Source organism: Jatropha curcas, chromosome 6 (assembly GCF_041381405.1).
Source record: "Jatropha curcas cultivar XTBG-Jc1 chromosome 6, XTBG_Jcur_1.0, whole genome shotgun sequence".
Lineage (NCBI taxonomy): Eukaryota > Viridiplantae > Streptophyta > Magnoliopsida > Malpighiales > Euphorbiaceae > Jatropha > Jatropha curcas.
Window position 1 is genome coordinate 6,356,132 of NC_143156.1, and position 14,887 is coordinate 6,371,018.

The window sequence follows — 14,887 nt, forward strand, 5'->3', positions numbered from 1 at the left end:
GTTCTATTGATTCAGGATTCATTTGAATTGGCCTAGCTTTAGTTGTAATAGTTCGTTCATCAAAATTATTTTCATATGGTAAGTCAACTATGTGCTGTTTTCGATTCCAAAAAGCATTTGGGTGATCTGCACAAAGTTTTTTCTCCATATAATCTTTTAGGTTTTTTATTTTATTTTGTATGAATTCAGTTTCTAATTGTTCTTTAATTCTTTTTAAACACATATTATTTTTTAAATCTTTTAAGTCTTCTTCCTTGGATTTTATTAATGAGTTGATTTCTAAGGTTCTAATAGAATGAGCTTTTAATAAATTTAAATTTCTTCGTTTAGGTTTTTCTATAAATTCAAGTCTAGCCTTTTTATTTCTTATTTTGAATTTAATACAATCTTCCTTAACTGAATAGGGTGTTATTAGATTTATAAAAGGTGTTCCTAATATTACCATATAATTTATTTGGGGAGAAAGTAGAAATATTGTTTTGATTTCTAAATCTTGGTTTACAATCAATGCCTCTACTTTGCCTACTATTTCTAATTTAGTTTTATTAGCTGTACTTAATTTTTCGTTAGTATCTAACCAATATCTTTTAGGTACTATATCTGATTTTATACAATTTAAATCTGCGCCTGTATCAAATAATGCTATTGCATCTATAATAAAATCATTTGCTAGTTTAATGTTTATTTTTACTAAATATTTTCGTGAAGTAATTTCTTGCAATAAAAATAGAAAATTACTATTTACTTCTTCATCTTCTTCTAATTGGTTTATTTCATCTTTTATGTCATCATCTGGGTCTTCAGAAGAAGAACTAGATATGAGTTGAGATTCTAATAATTTTATTTTCTTAGCATTTTGTTGAGATTGTATTTTTAATTCATTAACTTCATGTTTTAAGTTTGTAATTTCCTTTCGTAATTCTTTATTGGAGATTTCCACTTCTATATTTTTATGTTTATGCTTATTTAATATAGTAGTTAAATCATAAGTATTAGGCTGGAGTTTAGGAGTTATCTCTTTTACTTCTTTTTCTTCGTCAAAACTTTTGATTAATTTTTTAAGAAGTTGAGCTTTAGTTTCATTATCAGTTATATTGTTTACTACTTCTAAAAGTGTATTTTGATCTTTAGTGAGCATATTTATGGATTTTTCTGAAGAACTAGTTGTTGTTCCTAATTCATCAATTTGATTTTCACTTTCTATTATCTCTGATTCTGTGATGTCTGAATCAAGATATAATTCATGAATTTTATTTAAGACATCTTGGTCAAGATTTAGTTCATTTAATTTTTTATTGAATCTACAAAATTTTGACGTATGTCCTTTTTTACCACAATTATAACAAGTTAAATTTTTATGAGAAGCTTTATTTGAGGATTTATATGGTTGTTTTCTTTTATATTTCTTATGGGGTTTTGACGTTTCTTTATGATAATATTTATCTTGACTTGGTTTAGATCTATAATGTTTTTTATAATGTTTATTTTTATAATGTTTTTTAGATTTAGGAGGTTGAGAACATTGGCCTGCACAATGCTGGGTAGAGGTCATACCATAATCAAACTGTTTACAAAAAGATCCTAATTCCTGTTTAGTTTTATGCATCTCATATTTTAAAGTTCTTTGAAGTTTTAAGTCATGACAAATCTGTAATCCTTCCTTTTGAATTATACTAATTAACTGTCCATATGTTAATTTACTATAAGGTATAGGGTTACCAAATTGTTGTTTTATATAATTCCTAACTTTTTCACCCAAGAAAAAAGGTAGTCCGGCTAAGAACTTTTCTTTCCAAAAGGCTTGGCTGGAATCTTCCCTTAACATTAATCGAGTAAGAAAAGTAGTTTTATAATATTGAAAATCACTTAATTTTTTACATTTTAAATTGCTTAATAATTCTACATTTTTATCTTTTAAGGGTGATGGATCCCCTATAAAATGTAATGAAATGGTGAGAATTAATGTGGATACTGCATCTTGAATAGGTTCACCATTTTCATCATATATTGGATCTCCTTCATCATTTACTTGGACTGAATTTAAGATTTATAAATGTTGTTGGTCAGTTAGGTGATAATCCCACCAACCTTTTAATTGTCCTGTAAATCCTGCTATAATTATTTCTGCTATCGCTCTATCGGATATAATTGACTGAGTTTTATAGGCATTAGCTGCCATGGTCATTTGTTGTAGTATACTTAATATATTGTATTCAGATAATCCATCTATATTCCATTCATAAATTGTAATTGCATTATATTTAAATTGAGATATAGAATTTGGTTTATCTATTAAGCCTAAGTCTGGTTTTCTATTTACTAATTCTCTATGTGATATATTTACTATGTCTTTATGTGATATAGGGTTTAGTTCAAATTGTTTAATATCTTCTGATTCAGGTTCACTGAATCCAGATGGAGAGTTTTCTTCTATAATGTTTATATTTCCAGATGTTTGAGGGGTTTCAGGTGCTACTTGTTGAGTAGTATCTGAATGTAATTCAAGTTTACTTAGCTGTGCCTTTAATGTACTTATAAATTCATTTTGACTAGATTTAGAAAGTTGGTATGGTTTAAAAATGTGAGATTTTACCTGTTCTTTACCCTTTACATTAGCACCTATAATTGGTTTTTCTTCTAATAAGTTTCCTATTCTTTTTAATTGGGTATTTAAACAAATTAAACTTGCATTACTAAAATTATTTTGTTCAATTAGTTTTTTATCTGCATCATTTTCTCTAGCTATTTTATATGGAGCACAAACAATTTCATTATCTTGATATTTTAATTTACTAATTGTTTTAGGTGGAAAATCACTTTGGATAATTCTATCATTTACTATCCATTCTGGTCTCTTGTCTCTAACAGTGATTGGATTTAAACTTTTAGTGGAATTATTTTCTTTAATTAATGCAAACCAATCAAAGAATTTGGTTTCAGTTTGAGTGTTGAGTTTATAATTCAAGTATTCGTGTTTTAAATCTTCAAAAGTATGAGTTTTTAATATTTTATTGGTCAGTTAGGTGATAATCCATTTTTATTGTTGACACTTCATCATTACTATCTTCAAAAGAAGATATCGAGACAGTTGACGACGAAGAGGAAATAACTTTAGTTTTGCCTTTATGACTTGTTTTAGAGGAGGATATACTGGATGATGGATTTACTGGAGGGTCTGAACTGGTAGAAAGTTGTTGAAACATTTCTTGACAGATCAAGTTTATATTCTTCAGGTGTTTTTGCTGCGGCTAACCGTGCTTGACATTGGTCTTTCTGGATACCAAATGTAGGATGGTCCGGAATAGCTAATGTACTCGCATAGGTTAAGTTTGGTTTAGAAGAGCTCGCTATTTTAGTCTGTATCCATTGGCGGATTTTTACTTCAGTGGTGGTATTCTTGAAAGAGCCCCACCATTTTATTTTGTGTCTTTTTACTAATATAGGAATTTGAGTTCCTGGGACATACTGGTAATCAAAATACAATTGATATACCCAAGGGGTGAAGAAGGTCATACAATAATACATCAAAAATGAGATATGAACTTCTCCTGGATTAGGTTTATAATGGGATTTAAAATAATGATATATATATATATATATATATATAGACACACACACACACACACACACACACACACACACTAAAGAATGATTATTTACAACGAGAAGTAACATATGTAATACACCTTCTTATAAACCACCAAGATATTTTTTTTTTCTTGTTTATATATATAAGAAAACTTTTTTCTTAAGCTTATTCTTGCCCTTTATGATAATATGAAAATCATTTTTATTATTTCCATTTTCAACTCTACCATTAACCTAATAAAAAAAGAAAAAGAAAAAAAAAATTATGGAGTGGACTAACATATATATATCAACCACTTTTGTTCGTTCGTAACAGACACGTTTCATATGTAACCTAAATGGAAATAAATCCAGAGCAAAAGTAAAAAAAGATATCTGCTTTAAAGGTGCATGTATATCTTCCATTGAATACCCCACCCTTTTGACCTAATTTGTGACAATTAGTCGATTCTCAGCTGGACCCAACCTAAGAACTTTTTGTATCAAATTACATTGTTCACTCACAATTGTTTCATTTAAACAAAAGCTCTTTAGATAGAAAATGGTGTTGGGTCATGACCTTCTTCTTCTTCTTCCTCTACTAATTAGCTTCTCCAACATTGTTACCTCCCAATCAATCATCAAGAATCTGCCTGGCTTTGATGGAGATCTTCCATTCAATCTTGAAACCGGGTCTGTACTTTGTTTTTCCTCTATTTGAAAATACAAATTCACTGTCTCATAATCGAGTCGTGGAATCAGCATCTTAGAAAATGTTTTTAAGATAATTACTCACCAGCTCAAAAAGAATTAGTCTTTTATCTAACCATTAAAAAAAAAAAAAAAGTTATACATTGACAATTTCATTTGGGTGTTAATTAAGATATGTAGGCGTAGGGTACAATGAAGAAGTGCAGCTATTCTATTACTTTGTGGAGTCGGAAAGGAATCCAAAAGATGATCCTCTTGTGCTTTGGTTTACAGCAGGACCTGGGTGCTCTTCGCTATCTGCTATTCTATGTCAACATGGTATATTTTTACTGCTAACAACTGAAAACTACCTCGTATAATTTGTGTGGATTGACTGGTTCATCAATTCATTTTGATTCCCTTCCTTAAATGGCTGAAAAGTAAAATCCGATCAATATTTTGTTCTCTCAAATGAAATGTTTTTGTCCGTCACTGATTATTGATATATTATGCTTTGCAACATTTTTTTCAGGTCCACTACATTTCAACTATGCCAACCCCACTTCCAGCAAACCGACCCTTGTGCTGAATCCCCATTCATGGACAAAGGTTAAGCTTTTCTTTTCTTTTTTTTTTTTTTTTTTTTTTTGAGAGGATTAATTTAGCTTTAATATTAATATTTATTTGATGTAATGGTGTGCATTCGGATGGTTGGATTGCGAACCGCACCGAACCAAAAAACCCGAGAGTCAATAAATTTTACGGACCGCTTTAAACTGTTTTCGTGTTAAAACCGAGTCATATTCTGAACCGCAAGTTTCGGTTCGGAACGGTTCGGTTATCCGGGTATCAGAAATTAAATTTACATATCAATATCGGATGGCTATAAATAGTTTTCGTAAGATCTCATGCACGTCCACCACAACGACTATATTTCAATTCACAAGCAATCACATCATGCAAAACCCTCCAAAGCCCAATGCCAGGCCTCCCACCACGTGTCAAATACATTCAAAATGTGGAGCTTTCTAAGCCAAAACGACAACCAAGTCCTGAAAGCATTCTGTCTTTTTGCACACGTCATTCGAAAAACCGGATGCCCTTCAGTTCACCCCCTGAATTCCACATGACCCACAAGAGGTGGCCATGCCCTTCAGTTCACCCCCTGAATTCCACATGACCCACAAGAGGTGGCCATTTTCTGGTTTTTGGAACCGAAACCGCCGGTGAGAAACCATTGGGAATTGGAACCAAAATCATGAGAAACTGAAATCAGTTTGAATCAAAATTAGAACCGAAGATTTGTGGTTCTGTTTTGGTTCCAAGTTTTGAAAAACAGTGAATCGGCGATTCTAAGCACTAGTCAAACCTGCTCGAACCGGCGGTTTTTCTAATCGGTTCGACCGAAAATTCCAACGGTTTCGAATCATGGTTCAACCCAATTTCAATATTTTTTTTATTTTTTCAAATATTTTGGTTAAATCTCAAAATTAACTCTCCTAACAAGTATAAAATGGTTAGTTTTAAGGGTATTTACGAAAAATTACTTTTTTGGATTTACTTTAAATATCTCATTTTATTTGAAGAAAATAAATTAAGTTCAAGCATTTTTTCTAAAAAAAAAGTTTGAGCCTTTTTTTTAATAAATAAATTAAGTTGAGCGCCTTTTTTAACTTTTTCTTTAAGTTTTTTCAAAAAATTATTTCATAAATATTTAAATTTTAAATTTTTAAAAAAAAAATGTTTCCTTACTTCTATTTTATTTGTACCTTGCGGAGCATATGCGCTCGATTAAGCGAATCTGGCTCTTAGGAGACACAGACTTGGGCTTTGGCTTCTTCTCGACGCCTATTTCCTTGGATCGCTGCCCCACGTGAGACTTCCGTTCCGCGATTCCGCATGAGACTTCTGTTCCGCGACTCTGAGCTTCCTGTAGCCGCCGTGACCATCGCGGTCCTCGAATTCAGTGTCAGCTGCTTATCTTAGCTCAGTAAAAGAGAGAGAGTAAATAGAGAATGTTTTATGTTACGAGTAGAAAAATAGAAAACGCGGGGCTGTCAGACTATGAGCTCTGGTAGAGGAGCAAGAGATAAAATTAGAGCTACGCTTGACAGCGAATGCTACCCTCTTTTTCTCCCAATCTTATATAGCCGTTTAATTTAGTTCACCACACCCTTATTTTCTTGGCCAGACAATACACATTTCAATGCCATTAAACACCCTTTAATGACACTTCAAGCTTTATTTATTCCGACATCAGTTAAGTTTCTCTTGCTTCTGTTTCCCTTTCCTTTTCTTTTCTTTTTTTTTTTTTCCTTGCATCTACTTAATCATGTGCTCTTTAATTAGCTACATCTAATACATACATATGCCACATGGAATGTTTTTCCCTTTCTTTCATTTTTTTTTTTTTAAATTTTTGATCTCCTTAAAATAATTTTCTTTTTCCCTTTAAAGATACTTTACATTCTTTTCCTCTAAATTATTTTACATTTAGAGAAACAAACGGCGCCTTAATATAATTTCTTTTTTTTTTTTTAAATATATATGCAAGGGATAAGATTTTATGAGTGAAGATAAAGGTTCACATGCAAAGGATAAGATTTTATTGGGACAAATTTATAAATTTACAATTGTACTTTCTCAAAACATTGCTCAAATTTATAAAAACTCATGGATATCGATACCTATATGTAGTATACAGAAATTACACCCACATATATAAAATATTAAAATGTCTTTTTGCAAATAGAACTCCATCTTTCTTGTTATTACCAGTGATTTATAAGATACTAAAAACTAATAGCCATTCATATTCTATTATTTGATCTTTTTTAACTTTTCAAAGTACTGTCGGTGGCCCCTTCCATAAAAAATTATTAAAAACATTTCAATTTTTAAAGTGATTTTGTTAAATAATTATTATCTTTATTATCTTTATTTTTAAAAAATATTTTAAACTTATTATAGGTTGATAAGAAAATTATATTTTGAAAAAATTTATAATGAAATATTGCCCAATTAATGAAATATATGGATTTTTAACCTTATTTGGTTGAAAAAACTCTATTAGAAGTTTATTGGTGTTCATATTTGAAAAACTACAGCAGAAAAAAAGGCCATAGATTTTGTATAAAATTAAGCAATTACAAGGTTATAAGCGCCGTTTATTACCAAATCAATAGTTAGATTCTATTCAAAAGAACAATCTTTTTTGTTGCCTCCTTTTTTCTCTAAAAATTATATCTATTAAATATTTTATTTGATCCGTTGAATACTATAAAAATAAATTGATGAAAACAGTAATTGAAAAGTTAAAAAAACTAAATATTATTTTAATTATTGTATAAATCACATAAAAAACCAATATTTTATGTAAAAAAATTAAAAAGCTTAAATATTACTGTTTTTAATATAAGGAGTTGCCAATTCTTATAAAAAAATTGAATTTAAGATGCCAACAAACAATTTCAAAGTTTAGAATATCAAAATATTATTTTTTTTAAAGTTCAGGGATTAAATTATATATCCATCAAATTATAACATGGGCACTATGATTTCAATAACATACCATAATTAAAGCCCAACATGATTATGACTACGACAACACACCATAATAAAGCTCAGCATGATTAAAACACACCATGTTGGGTTACCTAATTGGTGTAGGTCCCATATTTATTATTTTTTTATCTTCTTAGAATAATTTTCTTTTTCTCTTTAAAAATATTTTAGATTTTTTTCTCTAAATTATTTTAGATAAATAAATGGCGCCGTAATATAATTTTTTTTTAATATATGTGTAAGGGATAAGATTTTATGGGTGAAGATAAAGGTTCGCGTGCAAGGGATAAGATTTTATTGGGACAAATCTATAAATTTACAATTGCACTTTCTCAAAACTTGCTAACATTTATAAAAAATCATGGATATCTATACCTACATGTAGTATACAGAAATTATACCCACATATATAAAATATTAAAATGTTTTTGTGAAAATAGAACTTTATCTTTCTTGTTATTACTAGTGATTTATAAAAACTATACTAAATACATATGAAATCGATATTCTGCAAATAAAAATTAAAAATCTTAAAATTATTATTGTTAATGTGGAAAATTGTGCAATCTTATTAAAATTTATAAATTGAAAGTTGAATTTACATGCTCCATCTAAATCTATTGAGCACACAAAAATCTTAAAATTATTATTGTTAATGTGTTGTCTTCGGTCACATTTCAATAACAAAAATTTACAATTGTTTGTAAAGTATCAACATTTGGTTTGTTAAATCAAATTAAATTAGTAATAAATCTAATAAATTGAATTTTTTATATCATGAAAATTGAACTATTTATAAATTTAAACCGAACTGAATTCAATAATTCAGTTAAATTTATTTAACATAATTTTTGAGCTAAATTAATTTGGTTCTTAAAACTTTTAAATTTTTCAAATTGTCTAACAAAAATCCGATTGAATTAAAAAAATGATTTTTTTATTAAAACTAAAACCGAATCAACCTAAATTAATTAAATTTAATTTGATAGATTTTACCACATATAATATGCTCATTCCAAATAAACGACCCTTAAGTTTCGGGACCCACTTTAACTGATTGATGGGCTTCCATCATCCAGAGTTATCATCATGTTATGAACCAATTTGGACCACACACCTAACTTACCATCAGGCTTTATATATGCATTATTTGATACACTCCGTTAATATGTCACTTCACCTATCTAAATATTACACTTCTTCCATGGAGCCTTCGTCATCTTTGAAAGCTATGAATGTTTCAAACTTGGAAGAGCTTTCAAAAGCCTTAATTGAATGTCGACAGATCATCTCAGACCTTCCCAAAGAAACTAGTTGGCAACTTTCTCATAATTTACACAAATACCAAGCTTTTGGTGCTTCCCAAATTTCCTTGAAGGTATAATTCTAGCTCAAAAATATTTTATACCTCAACCTACTGATATTATCATTTGTACTCTTCCAAAATCTGGCACAACTTGGCTTAAGGCACTATGCTTTACAATTTTCAGAAGAAGCCAACATTTTGATGGTTCTTCGATAAACCCATTACTCACAAATATGCCACATGATATTGTGCCTCTTATAGAGTTTTTATACTGTAAGGGTCGTCAAAGAGACTCTCAAAATCCATTGTTGTCTACTCATGTTCCTTATGCTTCCTTGCCTAAATCAATTTTGAAGTGCTCTACATGTAAAATAATTTATATGTGTAGAGATCCTAAAGATGTGTTTGTCTCGCTATGGCACTTCATTAGTAAGCAGTTGGATACTGATGTTATGTCATGGGAAGAGGCATTTGATAAGTTTTGTACTGGGTTATCTACTTATGGACCTTTTTGGGACAATATTTTAGGATATTGGAAAGCAAGCTTGGAAAATCCTGAGAAAATATTGTTTTTAAAATATGAAGATTTACAGAATGATACGTTATTCTATGTGAAGAGAATAGCAGAGTTCATGGGGTGCCCTTTCTCTGTAGAAGAAGAAAGACAAGGTATTGTACAAAACATAGTTAATTTTTGTAGTTTTGAAAGATCGAGCAATTTGGAGGTGAACAAGAGTAACAAGGTTGGCTATGAAATTCCTTTTAAAATTGTAAGTAATGCGTTCTTTAGAAAGGGTAAGATTGGTGATTGGAAAAATTATATAACACCTGATATGGCAAAACTATTTGACCAAATAACTAAAGAGAAATTTAGTGATTCTGGTCTTATTTTATAGGTTATTTAATAGTATTTGCGTGTAGCTTGCGGTATGTAAGGATATGTGTTGTTTTTGAAATTATTGGTTTGATTGGTTGTTTTTGATATTACAATTCCAAGTTTTAGAATAAACGATGTGATTGAGTCTTGGTTTTAGAAGTAATAAGCAAATTTCATATTTCTTTCTTTCTTTCTTTTATTTTTTTATTTAATGGTTAAAGATTAATTAATCATATGCATGACCTTAATATTAATTTTAGTAGTAATATTTTAATCTTTACGAATTAAGTTAATAAAAAAAATTAAATTATAACAATTACTTTTTATCCTGTAATTACATGTTTATCCGTCTTTGATGGAACTAGAAAAAAGAAAATCAACTTAATAAAATATAAGATAAAAATTGATTCATGATTACACAATTTACCATTAAATAATAATAATAAAAATTTACCATAATATTCACCACCTCTATCAGATCTCACCACTTTAACTTTTATATTTAACTGCCTTTCTACCTCATTAATGAATATCTCAAGGATATCCACTGATTGAGTCTTTTCATGCAGTAAATATACATAACCGTACTGTGAGAAATCATCGATAAAGGTAATAAAATATTTTTCACCACCCTAAGAGGGGACATCAAAAGGGCCACATATATCAGTGTGTATAAGCTCAAGCAATTCACTGCTTCTTGTGGCTTGAGTCTTTAATGTGTGCTTAGTTTGCTTACCTTTAATGCAACCTATACACACGTTCCAGTCAGTGAAATCCAATTAAGGTAAGATTTCACCTTTCACTAACCTCAAAATCCTTTCTTTGGATATGTGACCTAACCTTTGATGCCACAAGAAAGCAGAATATTCATTTTGTGCACTACGTTTAATACCTATATTGTGTTCAATATTAAACAGGGATTCAATAAATTCAGCATCAAGATTAAAACGATACAAACCATCAATCAAAGTACCAGAACCATAATAGTACTTAAGTTTGTATAATGAAAAAACACCATTACAAATCTTAAAACTGAAACCAACATTATCCAACCTCCCTACAGAAACTAGATTTCTAGCACATTCAGGATCATAGAGACACTTTTCAAGATCCAGATAACGACCAATGTCTAGGATCAATCTATAAGTCCCAATTTCTTCTATTCGTGCCTTCATTCTATTTCCCATGAATAGGAACTTTTCAGTTTCGTTTATGGGTTGGATCGAAAGAAATCCCTGTATAATATGAGACACATGAGTAGTTGCACCAGAATCTAACCACCAGGTATTATTAGGCACTTCAATAAGATTTGATTCAAAACATACTGAAACATAAAGTATACCTTTCTTTTCAAACCAAATCTTCCTTTTAGGACAGTCCTTCTTGAAGTGACCATTCTTCCTACAGAAGTAGCACTTCAATTCCTTACAGATTTGGCCCTCATTACCCTTCATTGGGGCACTGTCCCTTTTCTTGTCTTTCTTCCCTAATTTGTTATTGCTGCTGCTAGCTCCATTATGAAAAGTGAGATTAATGGAGTGTTCCTTCAATTTCTTTAATCTCCCTTCCTCTTGTATCAACATGGCTTTGATTTCCTGAATGTTCCATTTTTCTTTAAGGGTGTTGTAATTCACCTGGAACTGACCAAACTCAAAAGGAAGAGAGTTAATAATAAATTAAACTAAAAAGGATTCACTCACATCCATTCCCATTGATTTCAGTTTGGCTGCCAAATTCTGCATGCCAGTCACATGATCATGAATGGATTATGACCAATCAAACTTCTTGGTCATCAGCTCACTCATCAAGGATCCTATGATGGACTTGTCAGTTATGTCCGATTGGGAGTATTCCTTAATTTTCAGCATGTACTCTCTAGCATTGTCTGTTCTGGTCATTGATGGCTTAACATTTTCAGCCATTGTCATCCTCATTAAGTTCAAGCTTAGCCTGTTAGACCGCTCCCAAGCCTCATAATGAGACTTGTCAGCTTCAGTGTTGGTCTCTGTAATAGCTGCTGGCTTTTCAGAGACTAATGCCAGATCCAGGTCCAGAACTCCTAACTGATAATGGATTTGTTCGGACCAATCAGCATAGTTCAATCCATTGAACTTAATCAACCCAGTGCCCATAGTAAACATGTTAAAGGAAGCTGCAACATTACACATATACTCATACGTTAATGCTTTAAGTAAACATAAAATGGATTCAAATAAATAACAACTTTAATTATGCATCTAGATTCACCTTTGGGTAATATTTAAATGCGTAGCTTTAATCAATAATGATGTCAAGAAGAAAAATACTTTAATAGACTTTCATTCTGGAGGAACTTGCGAGCCTTTATGCAAGTCAGAGAGAAGCACGCCGTGCTCATTGCAGCATGCCCGTGCTCCTTTCTGCAATCCAGTTACTTTTTTTTTTATTCCATTCAACTATTCAATAATCCTCCATACAATATGCATGTTATCTTTGGATATACATTCATATTAATTCGTACAATGATAAGTCTCTTTAATGCCATTGATTATAATTAATGGTCTACCTTTGGGTAACCTAACAAATTATAATCAACGAGCTCAATTGTTCAATTTTCACTTTCATGTCATATAACGGCATCACACAAATATGAACAATTGAAAACTGCATAATCAATGTCTAAAACAATCCAAACAAGGCCACTTTGGTGACTAACAAGTTTTCCATTCATTAAACATTGATTTATGCAAAACTTTTATGAGATTAAATTAATATCTCAAAACTTTAACGATATAACCCAATAATATGTCATAACCATTCTCTATAAATAATAATAAAATAATTTATAAAGCATAAAGAAAACAAACAGTTTTCAAATTTCTATAATTTTGGCTTCGCTTATACTATATAAATCAATTTCACCTTACGAAATTATTTTTCATTAATTAAGCCAACAAAACGCTATCATACAAATTTAGAACAGGTACAGGATCTGATACCACATGTTGAATAAACTTTAATATAGCCCAGATCTATTGTTCATAGAATTTGTTTGACAAGAATATACAATAATCGGAAGCGTACCTTGATCCATAACGGCAGATCTACGTTTATTCACTCTGGCCTTTTGTCCGTAAGTGCTCTCTTAATGGTTAGAGAATAATCAACAGCTGCGGGAGTTTCTTTTATGAGATCTCTCAAACAAACTATCTCCGTATGTGTTTGAGGGAGCTGTCACACTCTCTTGTTTCTGTGTTAACCCTAATCTGTTGATTCTTTTATCTTTTATAAGGCAGAGGAAGGGTATTAAAACCCTAACTGGCTCTTATCCATTAAGCCCAATAACCATCATCTTAGACCACCTTCATTAGAATCAGCCCTTTAATCACATAAGCTACATACAGATTATTAAAATAATCTAACAGTTTTGCCATGGTTTATAGGTAGCTTGGTTTTTTCCCTTTCTAATTAATTACAGTTTTATGAAGCACAAGATTTATGTGGTTCGACCCGTAAAATCTACATATGCAAAATAAGAAAAAAAAAATTTTGCAAAATCATAATTATGGGATATGGGGAAAGGCTATGCTAGGTTTGGTTGATTGCTTCCACAACAATTGCCTCATACGGGGAAGCCAGAACTACCGTGTAAGGAGACGGACAAAAGTTGTGTACGGACATATCTGTTCCATTTCTGAGTACCATGGCATGGATAGAGGCTCTAAATTTGACAATTGAATACGATTGGAATCCGTGGTTCCTCGATGGTCAAGTTGCAGGGTTGGTATTTAACTTCGACTATTGTTGGATCTCATTTTTCTAGCTATATATATAAATTCTTGGTAGGCTTTAGCTGCAAATTTTAAATAGTTAATTCATAATTTTCTCATAATTACCTCAACTTGCTGCACAGATACTGGATGGAATACTACCGTAACATGTACATGTTGACATATGCAACTATTAAGGTAAGAATGTGTGTGCGTCACAGTGCGAATCTAGAAAATATTTTCCTCGGGTCAATATATAATAAAAATTTTATTGAGTCTCTATGTGCATATATATGAAGAGAGACACTAATTTTGCTGAAATTAAATGAATGCTAAATTCATAATATCATAAAGTGTTGTACATGATTGAAGATTAATTGATAAAAAAATTAAAACAATGGGCAAGAATCAAAATAAAATTAAAATTTTATGTATATATTCTAATAATTAATAATAATAATTAAAATTTTTTTTTGTAATTAACATATTAAATAATTAGTCCTTAATGTGGCCTTCTGATATGCAGGGAGGAGTACAAGCCAAAGGAATGTTTTGCCATGATTGATAGGTGGCTTGGATTTTTTCCTCTTTAGTCGGTTTCAATTTATCGAATAATTTAACTTTGTTTAAGCAAAGATTCTTGCATGAGATAACTTATGTATTTTTCACATAACTTGCATTAAAAAAATAAATAAAGGATTTTAATTAATAACTGCTATTGATAAAATCTTCAAGCGAACTATACTAAGGACTCATTTGGTTTAGTTGTTTATACCAATTGATAACTAATAACAATTATCGATGACTGGTGGCTGATAATTGATAGCAGTTAGCATATCAATATTAGTGTTTGATAAAATTTTGATAGCGGTTACTATTAAGCTGTAAGATGATCACTAGGGTATAATTCATTTTCTATATTATCATACATAATATATATAGGGAATGAGGGCAACATTAGAATTGTCAAAAAGAATAGCAGCATTGTTGACGGTGGTCCAAAAAACCAAGTCAAAATAAAAGGCCCGAATTAGCAGAATTTGGAAAATGGTATTATATAGTTAGAATAGTGCTAAGAGATTCATTTGGACCTATAAATTGTAAATATATAGGACATTTTTGGACTTTTGTGTA

The 14,887-nt window shown here is 30.5% G+C and overlaps 1 protein-coding gene, 1 long non-coding RNA gene and 1 pseudogene across 2 annotated transcripts; 2 read left to right on the forward strand and 1 right to left on the reverse strand.

Annotated features, from left to right (window-relative positions):
- Positions 1 to 3,945: 3,945 nt before the first annotated feature.
- Positions 3,946 to 14,471, forward strand: LOC149495426 (serine carboxypeptidase-like 7). The gene is made up of 5 exons (XM_089722242.1): positions 3,946 to 4,260; positions 4,451 to 4,596; positions 4,790 to 4,866; positions 13,897 to 13,951; positions 14,280 to 14,471. The coding sequence occupies exons 1-4, from the start codon at positions 4,130 to 4,132 to the stop codon at positions 13,918 to 13,920; spliced, it is 378 nt and encodes a 125-aa protein (XP_089578368.1). The 5' UTR covers positions 3,946 to 4,129; the 3' UTR covers positions 13,921 to 13,951; positions 14,280 to 14,471.
- LOC149495427 (uncharacterized) lies at positions 4,989 to 6,688 on the reverse strand. The gene is made up of 2 exons (XR_016321104.1): positions 6,027 to 6,688; positions 4,989 to 5,523 (listed from the first exon to the last, which is right to left on the reverse strand). It is a non-coding gene; the product is annotated as an uncharacterized LOC149495427 (long non-coding RNA).
- Positions 8,976 to 10,117, forward strand: LOC149495428 (flavonol sulfotransferase-like pseudogene; annotated as a pseudogene).
- Positions 14,472 to 14,887: the final 416 nt, after the last annotated feature.